Genomic DNA, 17,601 nt, shown 5'->3' on the forward strand with positions numbered 1-17,601 from the left:
CCTTTCTCTCTAAGCTACTCCCCGTATCCTAATGTTCTTTCTCTCACTTTATCTCTCCTTTTTCACTCAAAAATGACCAACCCCTTCCCTTCTTGCTCTTTTCTTATTTATAGCTTAAGGTTAGTGGGAAGCTTATGATTATTCTCTGGTTCGCTCGTGTGGGTAGGGGCCCAAATTGATTATTCCTAATGAGGAATATGCTTTGTGGGAAATGGTGTTAGTGGCGTTGGAATTGGTTCCAACCTCTAAAAGATTGCTTGGCAACAATATTCTCCAAGGCATTACCGAGCTGGCGAGGTCACGGGCCACCCATTGTAAGGATATCTACCAACCATGTCATATATGGGCAGCATTAGCATGCCAAGCTTGCATCTAATGGACCGATCATGGTATTGGCCCTGAATTTGGGAATATTTATGGACATAATCGGGTTGAGGCCCAAAACCAAATGGGCCTGTGGAGGTATGTCGTACAACTTATATTTGATTTTTTTTTTTTTTTTTATAATATAGAATTCTTACTCATTCACAATATACATTTATTATATGGGTTCGGTTAACGTGTGCCCTAAGGGTACATATTAAGTTTTCTATTTTTGGAAACATTTTCTTAGGAATTGAAAAAGCTGTCATTACTTTTTCAATTCTTGAAAAAAAATTTTTCAAAAATGGAAATTAATGTGTGCCCTAAGGGCACACATCAGTAAAATCCTTATTATATAACCCAAAGTAAAAAACTACTTTAATCCTATTATTTAACTTTAATTAAATTAATAAAAAATTTATTCAGGTACACATTATTCTTGATTAAGCCGTTCCAGTACTAACTAACATCAAGGAACTCGAAGACTCCACAATCCACAGTGACCAGTCTCAAACATTCGGTGGACCGCTTAAAATTTAAATCTGAGCCGTCACTTTCCCGAGAAAATCGAGAGAGAGCAAAAAAATGGTGAGTGGTCCTTCTCGGAAATGGGCCTATGTTCGGATCATCACCGGCACTATTCTCGGTGGCGTTCTCGGCTTCTACGTCACGCACCGCCTCGAAATTAGCTATAAGGTCAGCTTCCCCACTTCAATTTCTAAACTCTCCGTTTGGTTGCCGAGAAAATCTTAGGAATTGAAGAATCCACTCCATGCTGATCTTTTTACTCATCTAATTTTCGTTAATGTTGTGAACACAGGAGAAAATGAATGAGAGATTGAAAAAGTATGAAGCTGAATTGAAGAATAGAGAGAAGATGGAGGAGCTTGAAGAATCCCTTTAGCCATGTAGTCTACTTGAATTTTTGTAGTTTTTTTTTTTTTTTTTTTTTTTGTGGGTCTTGTTTGGTAGCTGAGAAAATGTGGGAAAGTTGGAAGAAATAAAATTTTGGAATCTTTTATGTTTTATGTTGTTGTCTCAACTAAACTATAAGCTTTGTTTATAGTGTTTGTTTCAGAAACCCTTTTTTTGGGCAAAAACAGCATCTTTGTTTGTGTGTGTGTGTTTTGGAAATATGAAGGACTAGGGCACAAGCTTTGAGGGAGGAGATCAAGAGGGCTTGCTATGTTGCTGGGTTGAAGCAATTGCATCAGACTGAAAACTAAGAAGGTGAAAGATTCTCATTTGCTTTTTAATTCCTGCTATGTCTCATTGCCATATTCACATGAAGTGGTTTTTGATGGTGTGATTGCTTTTAAGTGGGTATTAGCTTGTTTTAGTTTTCATTTCTTGAATGTGCTTTGTAGCTATCAATATATAAATGATCTTACTAATACCAAAATCAAAGAATTTGGATAAGAAAAGAAGGACAAGGGGAAAAGCCTTACAGTTTGCAGCCAGTTTGCCACTTAGCACCTTATTATTCCTTTCTATGTATGTAGAAATGACAAGAAATTTAAATAATTGGTTGATCACTGGGTTAAATTTGTGTATCTAGAGTTCATAGAAGTCATTGAATTACTCTTTTGTGCCTAGTATCCTACAGTCTCATCAAGGTACCGCATAAGTAACTGTTACAACGGGCTTGCACCTTTTTGGCATTTTCAATTAACAAAAGTAAAATTCATGTTGTTCATTCTGGTCACCACATAGAGTTTCCATTTGTCAAAAATGATCGAGATTCAATATATGCACTAGTTCTTCAATAGAAGGGTCAATAATGTGAGCACCAGCCTCTAAATTTCAAGGAAGTTCTTTCTTAAGAATGCAATGCATATATAGAAGTGCTTGAAGAAATGGACAAGATTTTTTATTAGTGGTATTTTTTATTTTTGGCTTGGTAATTTCTTCATGGGATTTGAATCCCCAAACTTGTCCCCAACCCCATACTTAAAGGGGATGGAAGTGCCATTTGGCTCAAAGGCCATTTGCAGCTGTAGTTTGGAGTTTTTTGGTGGAAAGGTTTAGTTGAATCTTTGGTTTGATGGAGATTCTTAGGATATAACTTCTTTAGTATGCTTCTCTTAGAGATATTGTCCCTAAGGAGTTAAAAACAATATATGAACATGGCAAGTATGCTCGATTAGAAGAAGCCTTATTTCTTCTGGGAATATTGGGTATTTCTTGGCGATTCATGTGGATAAGCACTGAAGAGTTCCTCAGAAATGACAACAGAGGAACTCAGTATAGTAATATGGGATTTTGAGGGGAGAGGAGTCTGCCTTTTTCATGAGCTCAGGAGAAGTCAACTGTGCTAGGGTTAGGAACATTATCAATGTGGAATCCTAGCAATGTCATCAAGTGTACCAAAACTATTTCTCTGGTTGTTGGAGAGTTTATTGTTATCTGCTTGAAGTTGTACACATCACTTGATGATGGTGAATTATCATTTGATTGCTTAAAAAAGCTTGTCACCAAACATTGCACTGAAATTCATAGTATTAATATCATACAAATCAAAATTATCAACTTTGTTTTTGTGCCAACAGCTTTGAAGAGATTAATTTTTGTTTGATAAGAATGAAGTATTGTCTCAATGACATCATTTTCTGCAGCTTCAAATGGACGACTCAGTGTTTGTCTGTGTGTGTTTCAAAAACTCTTCTCTTTGTGCTTTTATGAAAAGTCCCCATCATTCTTAACAATATTTTCAATTACATAGTAAACCATCCTAGGAAAATTATAGCAAGCATGAATACATTGCCATTTTGCAGTTCATGCAAGAAAAGCACCTGGAATGATATATGAATGATGCTTAGCATCATATTTGTTTAATTTAACACCTTCATCAAACTTCAATAATTAGACTTGTTGAACCATGAAGCCACAGCCATCTTTTATTAAAAGAAACTTTTTTATTGTCTTCATGTAGGTCTGTTTGCACTCATGTTAAAAGGCTCCAATTCTGAATGGAGAAGTAATTATATATATATATATATATATATATATATATGGGCTCCAATTTTATATATATGGGGAAAAGTATTTCCCCCTCTATGTTTGGGGTATTTCACAATTCCACCAACCAGTTTCCCCCTCAATAAAAAATGAGCAAATACCCCCAACCCATTACTTTTTCAGTTCAATTCAATGGAATCGCAATGATTACAAATGCAATAAAAAAAACAACAATGCAATCCTCAACTTTTTCTCTTCATTGTAATGTACGAATAATTTTTTCACAAAATTCCATTGGATTTAACTGAGAAAGTAACGGATTTGCTTATAGAAAGGGAGATTAGTTGGTTTCAATGATAAGAGGGAAAATTGTGAACTACCCCATACATGAAGGGGGGAAATTCTTTTTCTCCTCTACACACACACACCAAGCTGCTTTTCTTAGTATTTGTGTCTTATCTTCATTCATCATGTTATAATGTAAGAGTGGATTCATTATGTTGCTCCAGGAGATCTTTACTCAAGTGAATCCCTAATAAAATCGTGTCAAGCTATTTGAAGACGCATTGATGTGACTGTCCAGTGTGGCATCATTGCTGAAATCTCAATGTCAATTCAGTGAACTTGTGATTGGATGTCATGTATTTTAGAATTAAAAAAGAAAAAAATATTTCTCGATTTAAACCTCATTGTGATGCTTTAAGTTTCTATACTTTTCAGGTCATGCATCTTTGATTTTTAAGCTTATGAAGAAAGATGCATCCACAATTTAATAAGAAATCATAGCATGTATGACAATTACTGAAGCTTTTCCAACTGTATTGCTAAATATCTTTCATCAAAAAAAAAAAAAAAAGAATTGTTAAATATCTCTTATTTGGTCAGTTACCTTTTTCAATCTCTGTTTGCATGTGGCTGATGCCAGAATTATGGAATGCTTTTGGTCTTTGGAAATTCCCTTAATTTGCCTATTCCTTGTTTTCAGATATGAGGTTTCATCAAATGGTTTTATAGAACAGGTTTTAGAGTTCATGCTTCGAAATGAGAAGTTTGGCCGTGCTTGTATGCCCTTTCTCCAACCATTTTTCGTGTAGAGGTGTCTTCTAAGAATTATGTTTCATGCTGCCATTTTCTCTTGACTATCAATTATTGAAGTCCAATTTGGTAATTCTATCTTTCAGTTGCTCAGAAACTATGAGATAGTCTATTCTCATTCAGTCATTCTTTTTCCTGATACGACACCTGCAAGAAAACCGCCCATTATGATCATGAGTAGGTAAACACCAGCCTAAGATAGTCAATCACTCTCGGCAAATTAACAATCCAACTATGTTAATTATAGCATCAATTTGCGAGGTATAGTCATTGTTGTGATTTCAATTTCTTACTTTCCATGCCAATGGGATGTCCAGACCATGAGAAACCAGGCTCCATGTCCTCCTAGTGTAGGAATCTCAGTATGCATCTATCAGCTTTTCCCTGAGGCATAAGCCATATTACTCAACAAATAAATTGAGAAATTTATTAACGTAAAATTATTATTAAAAAATAAATAATAAATAAAAATAAAACCCTACAACCAGAAGGAAGGCAATGGAAGTTCAAACTTTTAATTTTTGGTCATAAATGTCACTAAGAATATAGCAAAAAGAACAAATAAGCTTCCTACACTACTCATAAAGCCAGCACAGGATCACGAAATGGATTATAAATTCACATCACCAAGTTGGTTCAACATAGGATATTTTATGTTAGAAATGCTAAATGAATAGTTATGGTCCCATTTAGTAACGGTGTTTAAACAACGAAAACTGTTGTTTAAACACTACAACACATATTTCTACAAAACTTAAACAACATTACTAGAAATTTCTTACCAAACGAGTCTTTACTCAAGTACGTAATAAAATATGCAGGAATACCTTTATATAGGAGGTAGAAGTATGTAGTAAAAGTATTTGTGTTGTATAAGTATGTGTGCTAAACAAGACAAATAAAGTGGGCCTAAAGCCCACAAGCCTATTAGACGTTAACAGCCCCTCTCAAACTCAAGGTGGGGGTGTGCGACCAACTTGAGTTTATCAACCAAAACATGAAGACATTTCTTAGGATGTGATTTAGTGAAGATATCTATAAGTTAATCTTGAGAGGAGACTAAGAGCAGCTTGAGAGCAAAATGAATAAGATAATGATGGATAAAATGACAATTAATCTCACTGAGTTTAGTCTGTTCAAGGAAGACATCAATGTGAGAAATCTGAATGACACTCCAATTATCACAATAAAGAGGAGTGGCAAAGGATGTGAACATGCACACCTAAATCCTTGAGAAGCCATTGAAGCCAAAAGAGTTTAGATGTGTAATCAGTAAGAGCACGATATTCGACTTCAATGCCAGAGCAAGTCACAACGGTTTGTTTCTTGCTTCACCAAGAGATTAGAAAAGAACCAAGAAGAAAAAAATAACTAGTAGTTAACCTTCAATCAATGGGACCTCCTGTCCAATCAACATCAGAGAATGTATGGAAAATAAGAGGAGACTAAATAGAGTAGTAAAGGCCATGAAAGAGAGTGTCCTTCAAGTATCAAATAATGCATAGGACTGCAGCATAGTGAGTCAATTAACGCTCATGAATTGTCATTTAATTTAAATTTGACTAAAAATAGACCAATGAATTAAGAGATTATAATAACGTATGGTCGGGACTTAATTTATGCAAGTGCACTTTACTGTTAAAATTTGGTTTCTTGATATCTTTTAATCTTGTTGCCTAATTAATACTCATGAACTATCATTTTGATCATTATGATCTCAAGATTTACTTCATGATATGTATTTGGAGATCAAACGGTCAAAATTACAATTTTACCCTGGAGACATGAGATGGTGATAATATGCAATACAATGAAAGTTGCAAAATGGGGTGTCTACAACAATATTCACCACATCTTGCCCAAAAACATGCCAAAATTTTCTAAAACACACAGCTGGCATGCCATCAGGACTTGGGGGACTTTATGGGATTCATGTCAAACAAAACATCTTGAATTTCTATTGCTATAGGAATTGCACTAATCTCCTAGTTTTCCCTCTCAGAAATAGAACACTGAAATAAGTGTTCCAGATTCTCAGGAAAATCTACCTCATGGTGGGAATAAACCTTCGAATATTGACAAGATAAATAATTTTTAATATCCTTCTAATTATTTAGCCATATCCCTGCTCGTCTTTGATAGCTCCAATATGGTTTTCTACTACGAAAGACAGCTGACAGGTGAAAAAAACTTATGTTACGGTCCCCTTCCTCCAACCATAATTCTCTAGATTTTTGCTTTTTCTACATTTCATCTCTTAACAGCCGTTCATCAAGTTCCTTCAGCAACCCCTCCTCTAAAGCCAAATTTTCTCAGCTTAACTCAAGCACTTGACACTTGTACTTCTGCAATTTAAGTCAAAAGCTGGCTAATTCTAGTATTACAATACTTAAAATTTTCCTTATTCTATCTAGAGAGAAACCATTTAACTCTCTCAATTTTCCTATAAAGAGAAAATGAAGGGCTCCCAACGTGAGATGAATTCCCTGCTTCGTTACCATGTCTTCATAGGATTCATCCCTAATCCATGTTGCTGTGAATTCGAAAAGTTGAGCCCTCTTCATACTGTCCATGTTTGATTCCAAAACCACATGGCTATGATCTGATTTGGTTGCTGGCGAATGGGCAATGCATGCTTTGGGGAAAAAACATAAGTCATTTATTTATCCTCACGCATTACGTGGATCTACGACTAGTTATAATAATAGATTATTATAACTACAATTACACATTTGAAATATAGTGAAATTAGATGTGTTATAATCAATTTTCAAGAAATGACATTGTCTGAGAACAAAAAATAATTTAAATAATTTAGGACGCAATATCATTGACACAACCTCCAAACTAATTTAAAAAATTGAGTCGAATAGTCAATTATTTTGATCATTTGGGATGTGTAAGGACGCGATTTGGTGACGAACCTAAACAGTGTCGGGTTCGCACGTGAAAAGGCCCCTAACAATATCATTTGTAGAGCGTGGGTTTGGAAGGCTAGGCCTTGGTCGACAGGCGGTGGGTTTTTCGCGGTATTCATACAAGTTTCAGTTTTCCTACACCCCTGGAGTCTTTCTCCTGGAGGTGGGCTGGGAGGCTCTGGTTTTTGGCCATTTTTCCCAACCCCCCTTTTAGGTTACTTGTTTTTTCCTTTTATATTCGCCTGCGTTCATTGTCCTTCGTCCACGTATAGGATCAACCTTTTCAAGATTGATACTTGTCCCATCAACCCATATTCAAAGTCGTTGGGGGTGGTTGTAAAAGCCAAAGAATGCGGCTCTGTCAGGTTCAGAGCATTGAATGGCAGTAAGAGCAGCTTTCCCTGGATATTTTAGATCTTTCTTCCTAGTTTCAGTCCTATACCGTTTTTACCCTTCTTTCAGGGGGGACTTTGGGTCTGCCGAGGACTGAGCTGTCCTCGGCGGTATCCATAAGCTATTTTGTCGAGCTTGGGCCGTAGCCCTCCTCGGCTTGGGCATTCGGATTCTCCCCAGGTAGATGGGCCTGGCCCATAAATCATTTGGGCCCCACAATAGCCCCTAAAAACCCAGCTGTCCAACCTCTTGGTTGGGAAGGGGGGTTTTGGTGATGCCGAACCTCTTCCTACGGCCCAATCAATTTGGCCCATTAATAATACTGGCGGCTCTTCATCTGTCCAAGAAATGTGCCGATCTATGAGACAGTTTTTGATTTCGCGCTTGATGCGCTCTTATCGTTTGGGTTTCCCAAAACGTGCTTTTAATGACCACTATTTACGAGACTACTTTAATTCGGCGGTTTGTTTTGATGGGGTGGAGAAACGGAACCGACATGTTGGTGTTGGCAGATTCCTTTGGAGATCTGAACCTATTAAATGTCTCCCGCTCCACCCTCTGTATAAGAAGGAAGGGAGAAGGTTATTGTTTTCGTAAAGAATTCCTTCTCATCTTTCTGAAATTTGAAATACTTGGCCTCCCCTAGGGTTCATTTTACCCACTGGTTCACAAACTAAATCGTGGTATACTTTATCATAACAACGAGTGATGCAGGAGTCAATCCCCTCCCATAAACGCCAGGTTCCAATAAAGCTCATTATAGCTCGATCGGGACAGGGATGGCGAAGACTCAAAATCAACCTCACCCTTCTTTCAATCAAAATCCGAAGCAGGGGCTTGTCACGTCCAACTTTCGGCGTGACTGAGTCGAGAACACCTACCATCAGTACCAACCGCTCTCCTATGAGCATACCTAGTATGGCTCCAGTGTGTTGGGAGTCAGGATCGAGGCAGGGACTAAGTGCCCTTACTTCTCCCTCTCTTCCTTCATTGGTGCTATCCTCCGTCTCCCTCTCTTAGTCTTCCCAGCACCAGTTCCATCCTAGTGCTTTCACTTCTCCCTCTTTTACTCATTTTTCTTTCTTTTCATCTCTTCTCTCTTCTTCTCCTCCTTTACTCATGTCCTCCATCTTCTTCATTCATCTCCTCCATCTTCTTCATTGATTTCTTCCTTACTATTTCCTTCTCCTTCATTCATTTTTTTTTTTCAAAGAAGGTTCTTATCGTAATATGAGCAGTATTGAGGCAGAGATTGGAGAGACTTTGAAGACGAGTTTAAAAGACGCCTGACAGTTTACTTATCTGTACTACAGATGTAATTGTTGCTTAGGCAGTTCTCATTTTGTATAGGCTCGCTTGAGCCCCTCTTTGTACGTTGTAATAATTTTTCGTATTAATAAAAATTGTTGTTACTTTATTTCGCATGTTTTGTCTCTATGGCTTTTCTTTTCTTTCTTTTTTTAAATTTACAAACGCTGCTCGGCACAATAATATAGCATCTAAATCAATGACGACTAAGATCAAAATACTTGATAATAAAAAGATGTCGCCATAACTTTAATAGAAACGCTTGGCACAATAAGGCCGACCAGTGAAAAGTAATACTTACCCCATGCTAGCCGAGGAGTAAAACGAAGGTTTGATGCCGTGTGAGGAATAACCATTTGAAGATATCGCACTCACCAAATGAACAGCCTTCTTATGCGACTTAATGCTTGGGCGTTTCACCACCTTCCTCACAACTTTACTGGTCTTAACCTCTTTATGGTGTTTAAGCCATGGGTGAAGTGACCTGACATTTTTATCAAGTAACCCATCTTACAAAATTCAAACCTTTCCTTGTCCAAGTATTTGGTTTCCCCATTGGCTTGAGTCCGAGGACCATGCAAGGCCTTGGTTCTGTCCAAAACTTGTAATTTTTATAATTTTTTGGTACTTGGTTTCCCCATAGGCTTGAGTCCGAGGACCATACAAGGCCTTGGTTCTGTCCAAAACTTGTAATTTTTATAATTTTTTGGTACTTGGTTTCCCCATAGGCTTGAGTCCGAGGACCATTCAAGGCTTTGGTTCTGTCCAAAACTTGTAATTTTTATAATTTTTTGGTACTTGGTTTCCCCATAGGCTTGAGTCCGAGGACCATTCAAGGCCTTGGTTCTGTCCCTGGGCCCATATGCTGAACGGGCCTGGGCCGCGAATTTACTGGGCCTACAAATTAAGAGGTGTTTCCATAACCTTTGATCACGCGGTACCTTTTGGCGTCCCAGTGTTCGAGGTGCACCTTCTCGAGACTCCTTTAACCTCAGGGTTGCAGACGACATTGGAAATCGAGCCAGAGACGTTTTGTCTGTAGCGTTCCTTGGGACGCTGCGCGAATTAAATGCCACTGGTTTACTTCTGGGTATAAATGGGATAGGGGATCACTTCACTTGCACATGAACTCTCCCGTTCCCTTCAGAACTATATTTCTTCCATATCCGCGATCTCTCCTTCTAGTGCCACTGCCTCAAAGCAAGATGTTTGAGGCTTGGATAGGGATGAAAGGTCTCCGCACGCTTCAGAGGCACCGAATCCTCAAGGTGATATGGTATGGACAAGGATGGCACAGATTCAAGCCAGTCCTCCGTCTTGACAGGAGGAAGATGGTATTCCTCCTTCTTTTAGTCAAAATCCAAAGCAGGTTCTGGTCATGCCAGATTTTTGGTATGTCAGAAAAAGGAATTTCCGCCATCAGCGCCGTCTGCCTTGTAGTAGGCAAATTTCTGCGGGGGCTTCCCAGCTTCCGGCTCCCTGCACCTTTTTTGTAGATGGTGTTAGCCTGAGGTCAGGTTCCCTGCACCTTTTCTTCAACAGTGCAGGCCCCAAGTTGGGTTCTTTTGCTGCCTGTGTTATGAGCGTACAAAAGTACTGAGGAGGAATAAGGTCTCGAGGCAGTAGCCAACTTCTCCTCTGTGTTACCTCCTCGGCTTTATCTTCACTCTCTTGTATTCTTCGTTATTTACGTAGTTGGCTTCGATGTAGGCTTTGTTTCAGCTTTCCATTGTACACTGTACCGTTTCTTTGCCTTAATAAAATATGTGTCTATTTCTCTATACATATCTTTCTTCTCCGTAACCACTACTTTATGCATGAATACTAAATATGAGCTTGCCCTTAATGATATTCTAGGCAGAGAAACGCCTTAACACAGATTCCTACTAGTTTAGACTTACAAATATTATCAAGCATAACAAGATTAATCATCAATAAATTAAACTTCTGGAACTAACCGGGATAACGGCTGAGTGCTGCGCGATGCGTGCTAGAGCGATGTCCGAGTACGATAAACTCTAAGTAATTCGTCCGAGAGGGTAGCCGAGTAGCGAGGGGCTTTGGTTGTGCTTTTGGATAATATGTTGCGCCGTATCGCATCAACCCCTTTGATATTGGGGGATCAGGGGGTAGACCGAGGAATCCACGCAATCAAGGTATTAACCCATCTGTTAACGCGGAGCTCTCTTCGGATGGATTTTGAGGTTTATGTGCCATAGTTTTTTTTTAAAATAGTTGGTTCCCCATCCAGGTAGTTGGTTTCCCCAGAGGCTTGAGTCCGAGGACTATGCAATGCCTTGGTTCTGTCCAAAACCTAGTTTTCCACATCCAGGTAGTTGGTTTCCCCAGAGGCTTGAGTCCGAGGACTATGCAATGCCTTGGTTCTGTCCAAAACCTAGTTTTCCACATCCAGGTAGTTGGTTTCCCCAGAGGCTTGAGTCCGGTGGACTATGCAATGCCTTGGTTCTGTCCAAAACCTAGTTTTCCACATCCAGGTAGTTGGTTTCCCCAGAGGCTTGAGTCCGGTGGACTATGCAATGCCTTGGTTCTGTCCAAAACCTAGTTTTCCACATCCAGGTAGTTGGTTTCCCCAGAGGCTTGAGTCCGGTGGACTATGCAATGCCTTGGTTCTGTCCAAAACCTAGTTTTCCACATGTAGTTTCCGGTGGACTATGCAATGCCTTGGTTCTGTCCAAAACCTAGTTTTCCACATCCAGGTAGTTGGTTTTCCCAAAGGCTTGAGTCCGAGGAATGCCTTGGTTCTGTCCAAAACTAACATCCAGGTAGTTGGTTTCCCCAGAGGCTTAAGTCCGGTGGACTATGCAATGCCTTGGTTCTGTCCAAAACCTAGTTTTCCACATCCAGGTAGTTGGTTTCCCCAGAGGCTTGAGTCCGAGGACTATGCAATGCCTTGGTTCTGTCCAAAACCTAGTTTTCCACATCCAGGTAGTTGGTTTCCCCAGAGGCTTGAGTCCGAGGACTATGCAATGCCTTGGTTCTGTCCAAAACCTAGTTTTCCACATCCAGGTAGTTGGTTTCCCCAGAGGCTTGAGTCCGAGGACTATGCAATGCCTTGGTTCTGTCCAAAACCTAGTTTTCCACATCCAGGTAGTTGGTTTCCCCATAGGCTTGAGTCCGAGGCTATGCAATGCCTTGGTTCTGTCCAAAACCTAGTTTTCCACATCCAGGTAGTTGGTTTCCCCAGAGGCTTGAGTCCGGTGGACTATGCAATGCCTTGGTTCTGTCCAAAACCTAGTTTTCCACATCCAGGTAGTTGGTTTCCCCAGAGGCTTGAGTCCGGTGGACTATGCAATGCCTTGGTTCTGTCCAAAACCTAGTTTTCCACATCCAGGTAGTTGGTTTCCCCAGAGGCTTGAGTCCGAGGACTATGCAATGCCTTGGTTCTGTCCAAAACCTAGTTTTCTCTTTGTGTGGGATCTTGGCTTTGGGGGAGTTAACTCCTCAGCCAAGCCCCTAGAGTTTATCCACACGGTTAACGTTACCAAGTGCCTAGTTTGCTCTTTACGGGGGACCTTAGCTTTAAGGGAGTTAGCTCCTCCACCAAGCCCCTAGTCAAGAAACACAGTCCCTAACAGAACTTTATACTAGAACTCTATAACCAACGGTTAGATATATCGAAGAAACTCTATCGACCCACTTCCTATACCAACACACAAGCCTTTCCCACAGACGGCGCCAATTGCAAGGACGCGATTTGGTGACGAACCTAAACAGTGTCGGGTTCACACGTGAAAAGGCCCCTAACAATATCATTTGTAGAGCGTGGGTTTGGAAGGCTAGGCCTTAGTCGACAGGCGGTGGGTTTTTCGCGGTATTCATACAAGTTTCGGTTTTTCTACACCCCTGGAGTCTTTCTCCTGGAGGTGGGCTGGGAGGCTCTGGTTTTTGGCCATTTTTCCCAACCCCCCTTTTAGGTTACTTGTTTTTTCCTTTTATATTCGCCTGCGTTCATTGTCCTTCGTCCACGTATAGGATCAACCTTTCCAAGATTGATACTTGTCCCATCAACCCATATTCAAAGTCGTTGGGGGTGGTTGTAAAAGTCAAAGAATGTGGCTCTGTCAGGTTCAGAGCATTGAATGGCAGTAAGGGCAGCTTTCCCTGGATATTTTAGATCTTTCTTCCTAGTTTCAGTCCTATACCGTTTTTACCCTTCTTTCAGGGGGGACTTTGGGTCTGCCGAGGACTGAGCTGTCCTCGGCAGTATCCATAGGCTATTTTGTCGAGCTTGGGCCGTAGCCCTCCTCGGCTTGGGCCTTCGGATTCTCCCCAGGTAGATGGGCCTGGCCCATAAATCATTTGGGCCCCACAGGATGCAATACCATTTTTAAGAATTAGGTTTAAGGAATCTAATTTCTCTATACCTCAAAGTTGTCAATGTAATTTACCTTTAAATTTTTAAAAAATATATTTTCCTTTACATGAAAAAAAAAGGTAGAAATTACACTTTTCACTTTAAATTATACCACATTTTATACTTACTTCCCAAACTATAAAAAAGCATGATCTACCCTATAAACTAAAACTTGTATAAAACTTTACCTTCTCCCGTTACTTTCTCAATTAAGTTTAATGGAATGTAGCATTAAAAGACTAATTTACCCTTTGTCGTCTGTTTTGGAGGAAAAGGTAAATTGGTCTTATAATACATGTTAGACTTAACCCTAAAACAAACAACATATACTTAAATGTTACAGAGTTATAGTTTTGGTGGGTCAATCATGTATTTCAATAGTTAATGTGGGTCCAATATAAAATAGGGTATAATTAAGGGTAGGTGATGGGTCATGATGAGGTTGGTTTTTTTTTTTTTTTTTTTTTTTTTTTTTTTTAAAGAGTAAATTCCACTAAGTTATCCTAAGGTTTAAGTTATTGTCAACAAAATTCAAGATATTTCAAAATTAACCAACTCGGTCCTTAAACCCAACTTAGTTCCTATACACCGTTAGCTCAGTTAGTCATTTTTCTCAACTCTCTCTCTCTCTCTCTCTCAAATCCACCAAAACCACCATCACAACCAAAAAACCTATACCAAAACCCAGTCAAACCCATAGCAAAAAAATCTATAATGAAAAAACCCAAAAAACTTATAGCAAACCACTACCACCACAACGGAATCCACAACCATCCCATAGCAAATCCACCACCACCACCAAAAACCAAAATAAATTAACAAAATCCAAAAAACTCACAACAAACTAAAACCTAACACCAGTTATCCACCATCACAATAAAACCACCACCACCACAATGAAACCCTCAACCACCCCATAGCAAATCTAGCACCACCACAAACCCAAAAAAACTCACAACAAACTAGAACCATCATTGGTGACCCACAACCATTGCAAACGACCACCTATAGCCAACCCAAACCGCCCAGCCATTGTAGATCTAAGAGGGCACCCACCAAATTCAAATCTAAACCACCAAATTCACACACCACCACCATTGCCTAAGAGAGGAGAGAGACAATGAATGAATGAGTCGAAGAGAAGAGAGTAGCAATCGGGTTGGAGAGAGAAAGGGATGAGAGAGAGAAGAGATTTTTGAGGGAGAGAGAGACATGGAAGATAGAGTGAAGATATGAGAGAGTTTGAGGGAGAAAGAAGAGCTAGGTTTGAGAGAAAAGAGAAGAGATAGGTTTGAGAGAAATGAGAAAAATGACTAACGATGTGTAGGAACTAAGTTGGGTTTAGGAACCAAATTGATCAACTTTAAAATGTTTTAAACTTGATTGGTATTAGCTCAAAACTCTAAATAACTTAGTGAAATTCATCATTTTTAAAATTTATTTATAATGAAAGGTTAGCATTCACATTAGTTTGTGGAAAAATTTCTGTCTATTTTAACATAAGAATTTACTTTGTCTATTTTACATACTTTTTAAAACACTCCACATCTGATTATCTAATTTACACTACATTTCATTAAAATATCAAATTTTCTTGATTTTTTTAATTGTTTATCTTTCTTTACACACAACAATCATTATTTACTCTTTTCTTTTATCTTTGAAATACATAAAAAATAAATAAACTACTGTTGAGGACAAATTTTTCACACCACATGGCTTCATTTCATTGGCGACCCGCACCATGTCAACAGTATCATGAATTTTAGGAAAATCTCTTCTAAAGCCCAAAAGAGCCCATATTTAGATAAAAATGCGTCAAAGCTCAAGGTTCAAGCTCATAGCACATCATCTTATTTTTTGGCTTATGATCTAAGTTCATGAGTCTCATCGGGGGAATTTTGGAAGTCGTGGTTTGGAGGGCCAAGAAGTATGTTCAGTAAAGCTCCAGTGGTTCAAAGTTGATAAAGGAAAGCATGTTGCTTGGCATGTCTTCCCCAATTCCCTGAACTCTGACGAGTTAGTGTGCAATAGGTAACATTTGGGTAAGCTTCTCATATCACATAACACTTAAAATGATAAAACTCTCTATGTTCTTTACATAAAAATTAATGTCCATCATATAATATAAGTTTAGAAATGTAATTATATAATTTCATATTAACTATATTATTATCATCTAAATCAGTTCCAAACACATGGCTAAATATATATTAATATCTCATATCTAGCATTAAAATACTCTCTTTACTCTCTAAGATTTGGTTAAGATACAAAAAGACCATAATTACATCTTTAAAACTTCATCAACTATCAACCAACTAGTCTATTACTTACCAAAATTATATATGGGCTAAACGTTTGGATAGGCCTCTCATATCACATAACACTTAAAATGATAAAACTCTCCATGCTCTTTACATAAAAATTAATGTCCATCATATAATATAAGTTTAGAAATGTAATTATATAATTTCATATTAATTATATTATTATCATCTAAATCAATTCCAAGCACATGGCTAAATATATATTAATATCTCATATCTAGCATTAAAATACTCTCTTTACTCTCCAAGATTTGGTTAAGATACAAAAAAACCATAATTACATCTTTAAAACTTCATCAACTATCAACCAACTAGTCTATTACTTACCAAAATTATATATGAGCTAAAGCATATATTTTTTCCAAGAGAGGAAACTTAGTCAAAAAATACCAACAGCAGCTACAACGGAAGTTGCAAACAGCCCCAACAGAAGCTATTTTGCAGAAATAGCTTTAACGGAAGCTGTAGACAACTTCAGCAGAAGTAGAAACAGCTTTTACAGAAGTTGAAACAATTCCAGCACATTCTGCAGTAGCTCCAACTGTGGTACTTGAAAAATCTCATAAAACTTATTTCACCATCTTTAGTCAAATCATGAATTTAATGCCAAATACTTTCCTCCAAGCAAACGATGTCATTTAGATGACATCATCCAACTATAACAGCTATGCAGCCTTAAAGTCTCAAACTTTCTTCTTTTGGCCAAAAAATGAAAGACCACTTACTTTGTTAAAGATTTTTCTTAATTTGCTAAGTTTCCTTTCAACTAGTTTTGATCTGGTTACATAGCTTGACTCTATATAAAGAGGACCAAGTTACAAACTAAAGGACCCCCCCTCTCTAATCTCCTCTCTGATCTCCCTCTTTGATCCTCTCTCTCAGATTCATCCCTCTCTCACCCTCTTATGCAGAAACTTGATTCACCTTGCTGTAAAATACACATTTTCACACTTCTCCAGTGGAGTCGCAGAATGTCGGGGGCGTTTTTTTGCGTGTAGCCACGTGCCTTTGAAGGTGTGGCTTTGCTAGGCCTAGATTTGTTTTAGGAGGGTCAACCCGGAACTCAATATTGGGCCACATAGACCAATGACTACTGGTGTATTTTTAAGCCTACAAAATAGATAAAACCCAAAATCTTAGAATAATGATAATGGTTGAAATAAATAAATAATATGCTTAGCATAATAGTTTTGATTAAATGGTGATAAATTATTGCTAGACATACCTTATTATGATGAACATGAACCATGAACCGTAACTAGACATGAACTATTGGACTCATCTCATTTGTTGAACATTTGACACTTAATTAATTATTTTCTAATATTGGATATCACTCAATATACATAATAATAACGTATCAACTCACCATTTAATCAAAACTATTATGCTAAGCATATTATTTATTTATTTCAACCATTATCATGATTCTAAGATTTTAGATTTTATTTATTTTGTTGGTTTAAAAATATATCTGTAGTCATTAATCTATGTGACCCAATGTCAAGTTTCGAGTTGACCTCCTCAAAACAAATCGAACCTAACAAACCCACACCACCAAAGACATATAACTACGCGCAAAAAAATACCCCCAATAACTACTAAATATAAAATAAATAGCGTCGGTATAAATATACATTTCGGTCCATTTGAGATAAAATTGGGTAAAATTTTCACCTTTCCTGATATGCATAAACCGACGTGAATGCTTTTTCTATTACACACTTTACAACTTGACAAGCTCAGACCTAGTGCGTAACGATGCAGACACGTAACAAGTGTTGAACACATGGCTGCATCGTACCGGGTGTAGTGCACACGAAACTAGACCCAATCCGTGTCTACCTTAACAAAGACAAAT

The 17,601-nt window shown here is 38.2% G+C and overlaps 1 protein-coding gene across 1 annotated transcript; it reads left to right on the plus strand.

Moving 5' to 3' along the window:
* Window positions 1-804: 804 nt before the first annotated feature.
* Window positions 805-4,031, plus strand: LOC115965370. The gene is made up of 3 exons (XM_031084569.1): window positions 805-1,059; window positions 1,184-1,593; window positions 3,831-4,031. The coding sequence occupies exons 1-2, from the start codon at window positions 949-951 to the stop codon at window positions 1,265-1,267; spliced, it is 195 nt and encodes a 64-aa protein (XP_030940429.1). The 5' UTR covers window positions 805-948; the 3' UTR covers window positions 1,268-1,593; window positions 3,831-4,031.
* Window positions 4,032-17,601: the final 13,570 nt, after the last annotated feature.

The sequence above is a fragment of the Quercus lobata genome, chromosome 10, assembly GCF_001633185.2.
Source record: "Quercus lobata isolate SW786 chromosome 10, ValleyOak3.0 Primary Assembly, whole genome shotgun sequence".
Lineage (NCBI taxonomy): Eukaryota > Viridiplantae > Streptophyta > Magnoliopsida > Fagales > Fagaceae > Quercus > Quercus lobata.

What these genes read in the sequence shown, in the direction of transcription:
- LOC115965370 (XM_031084569.1), top strand. Translation starts at nt 949, where the DNA reads ATGGTGAGTGGTCCTTCTCGGAAATGGGCCTATGTTCGGATCATCACC. An exon ending in GCCTCGAAATTAGCTATAAG is followed by an intron (nt 1,060 to 1,183) that starts GTCAGCTTCCCC and finishes TTGTGAACACAG; the next exon opens with GAGAAAATGAATGAGAGATT.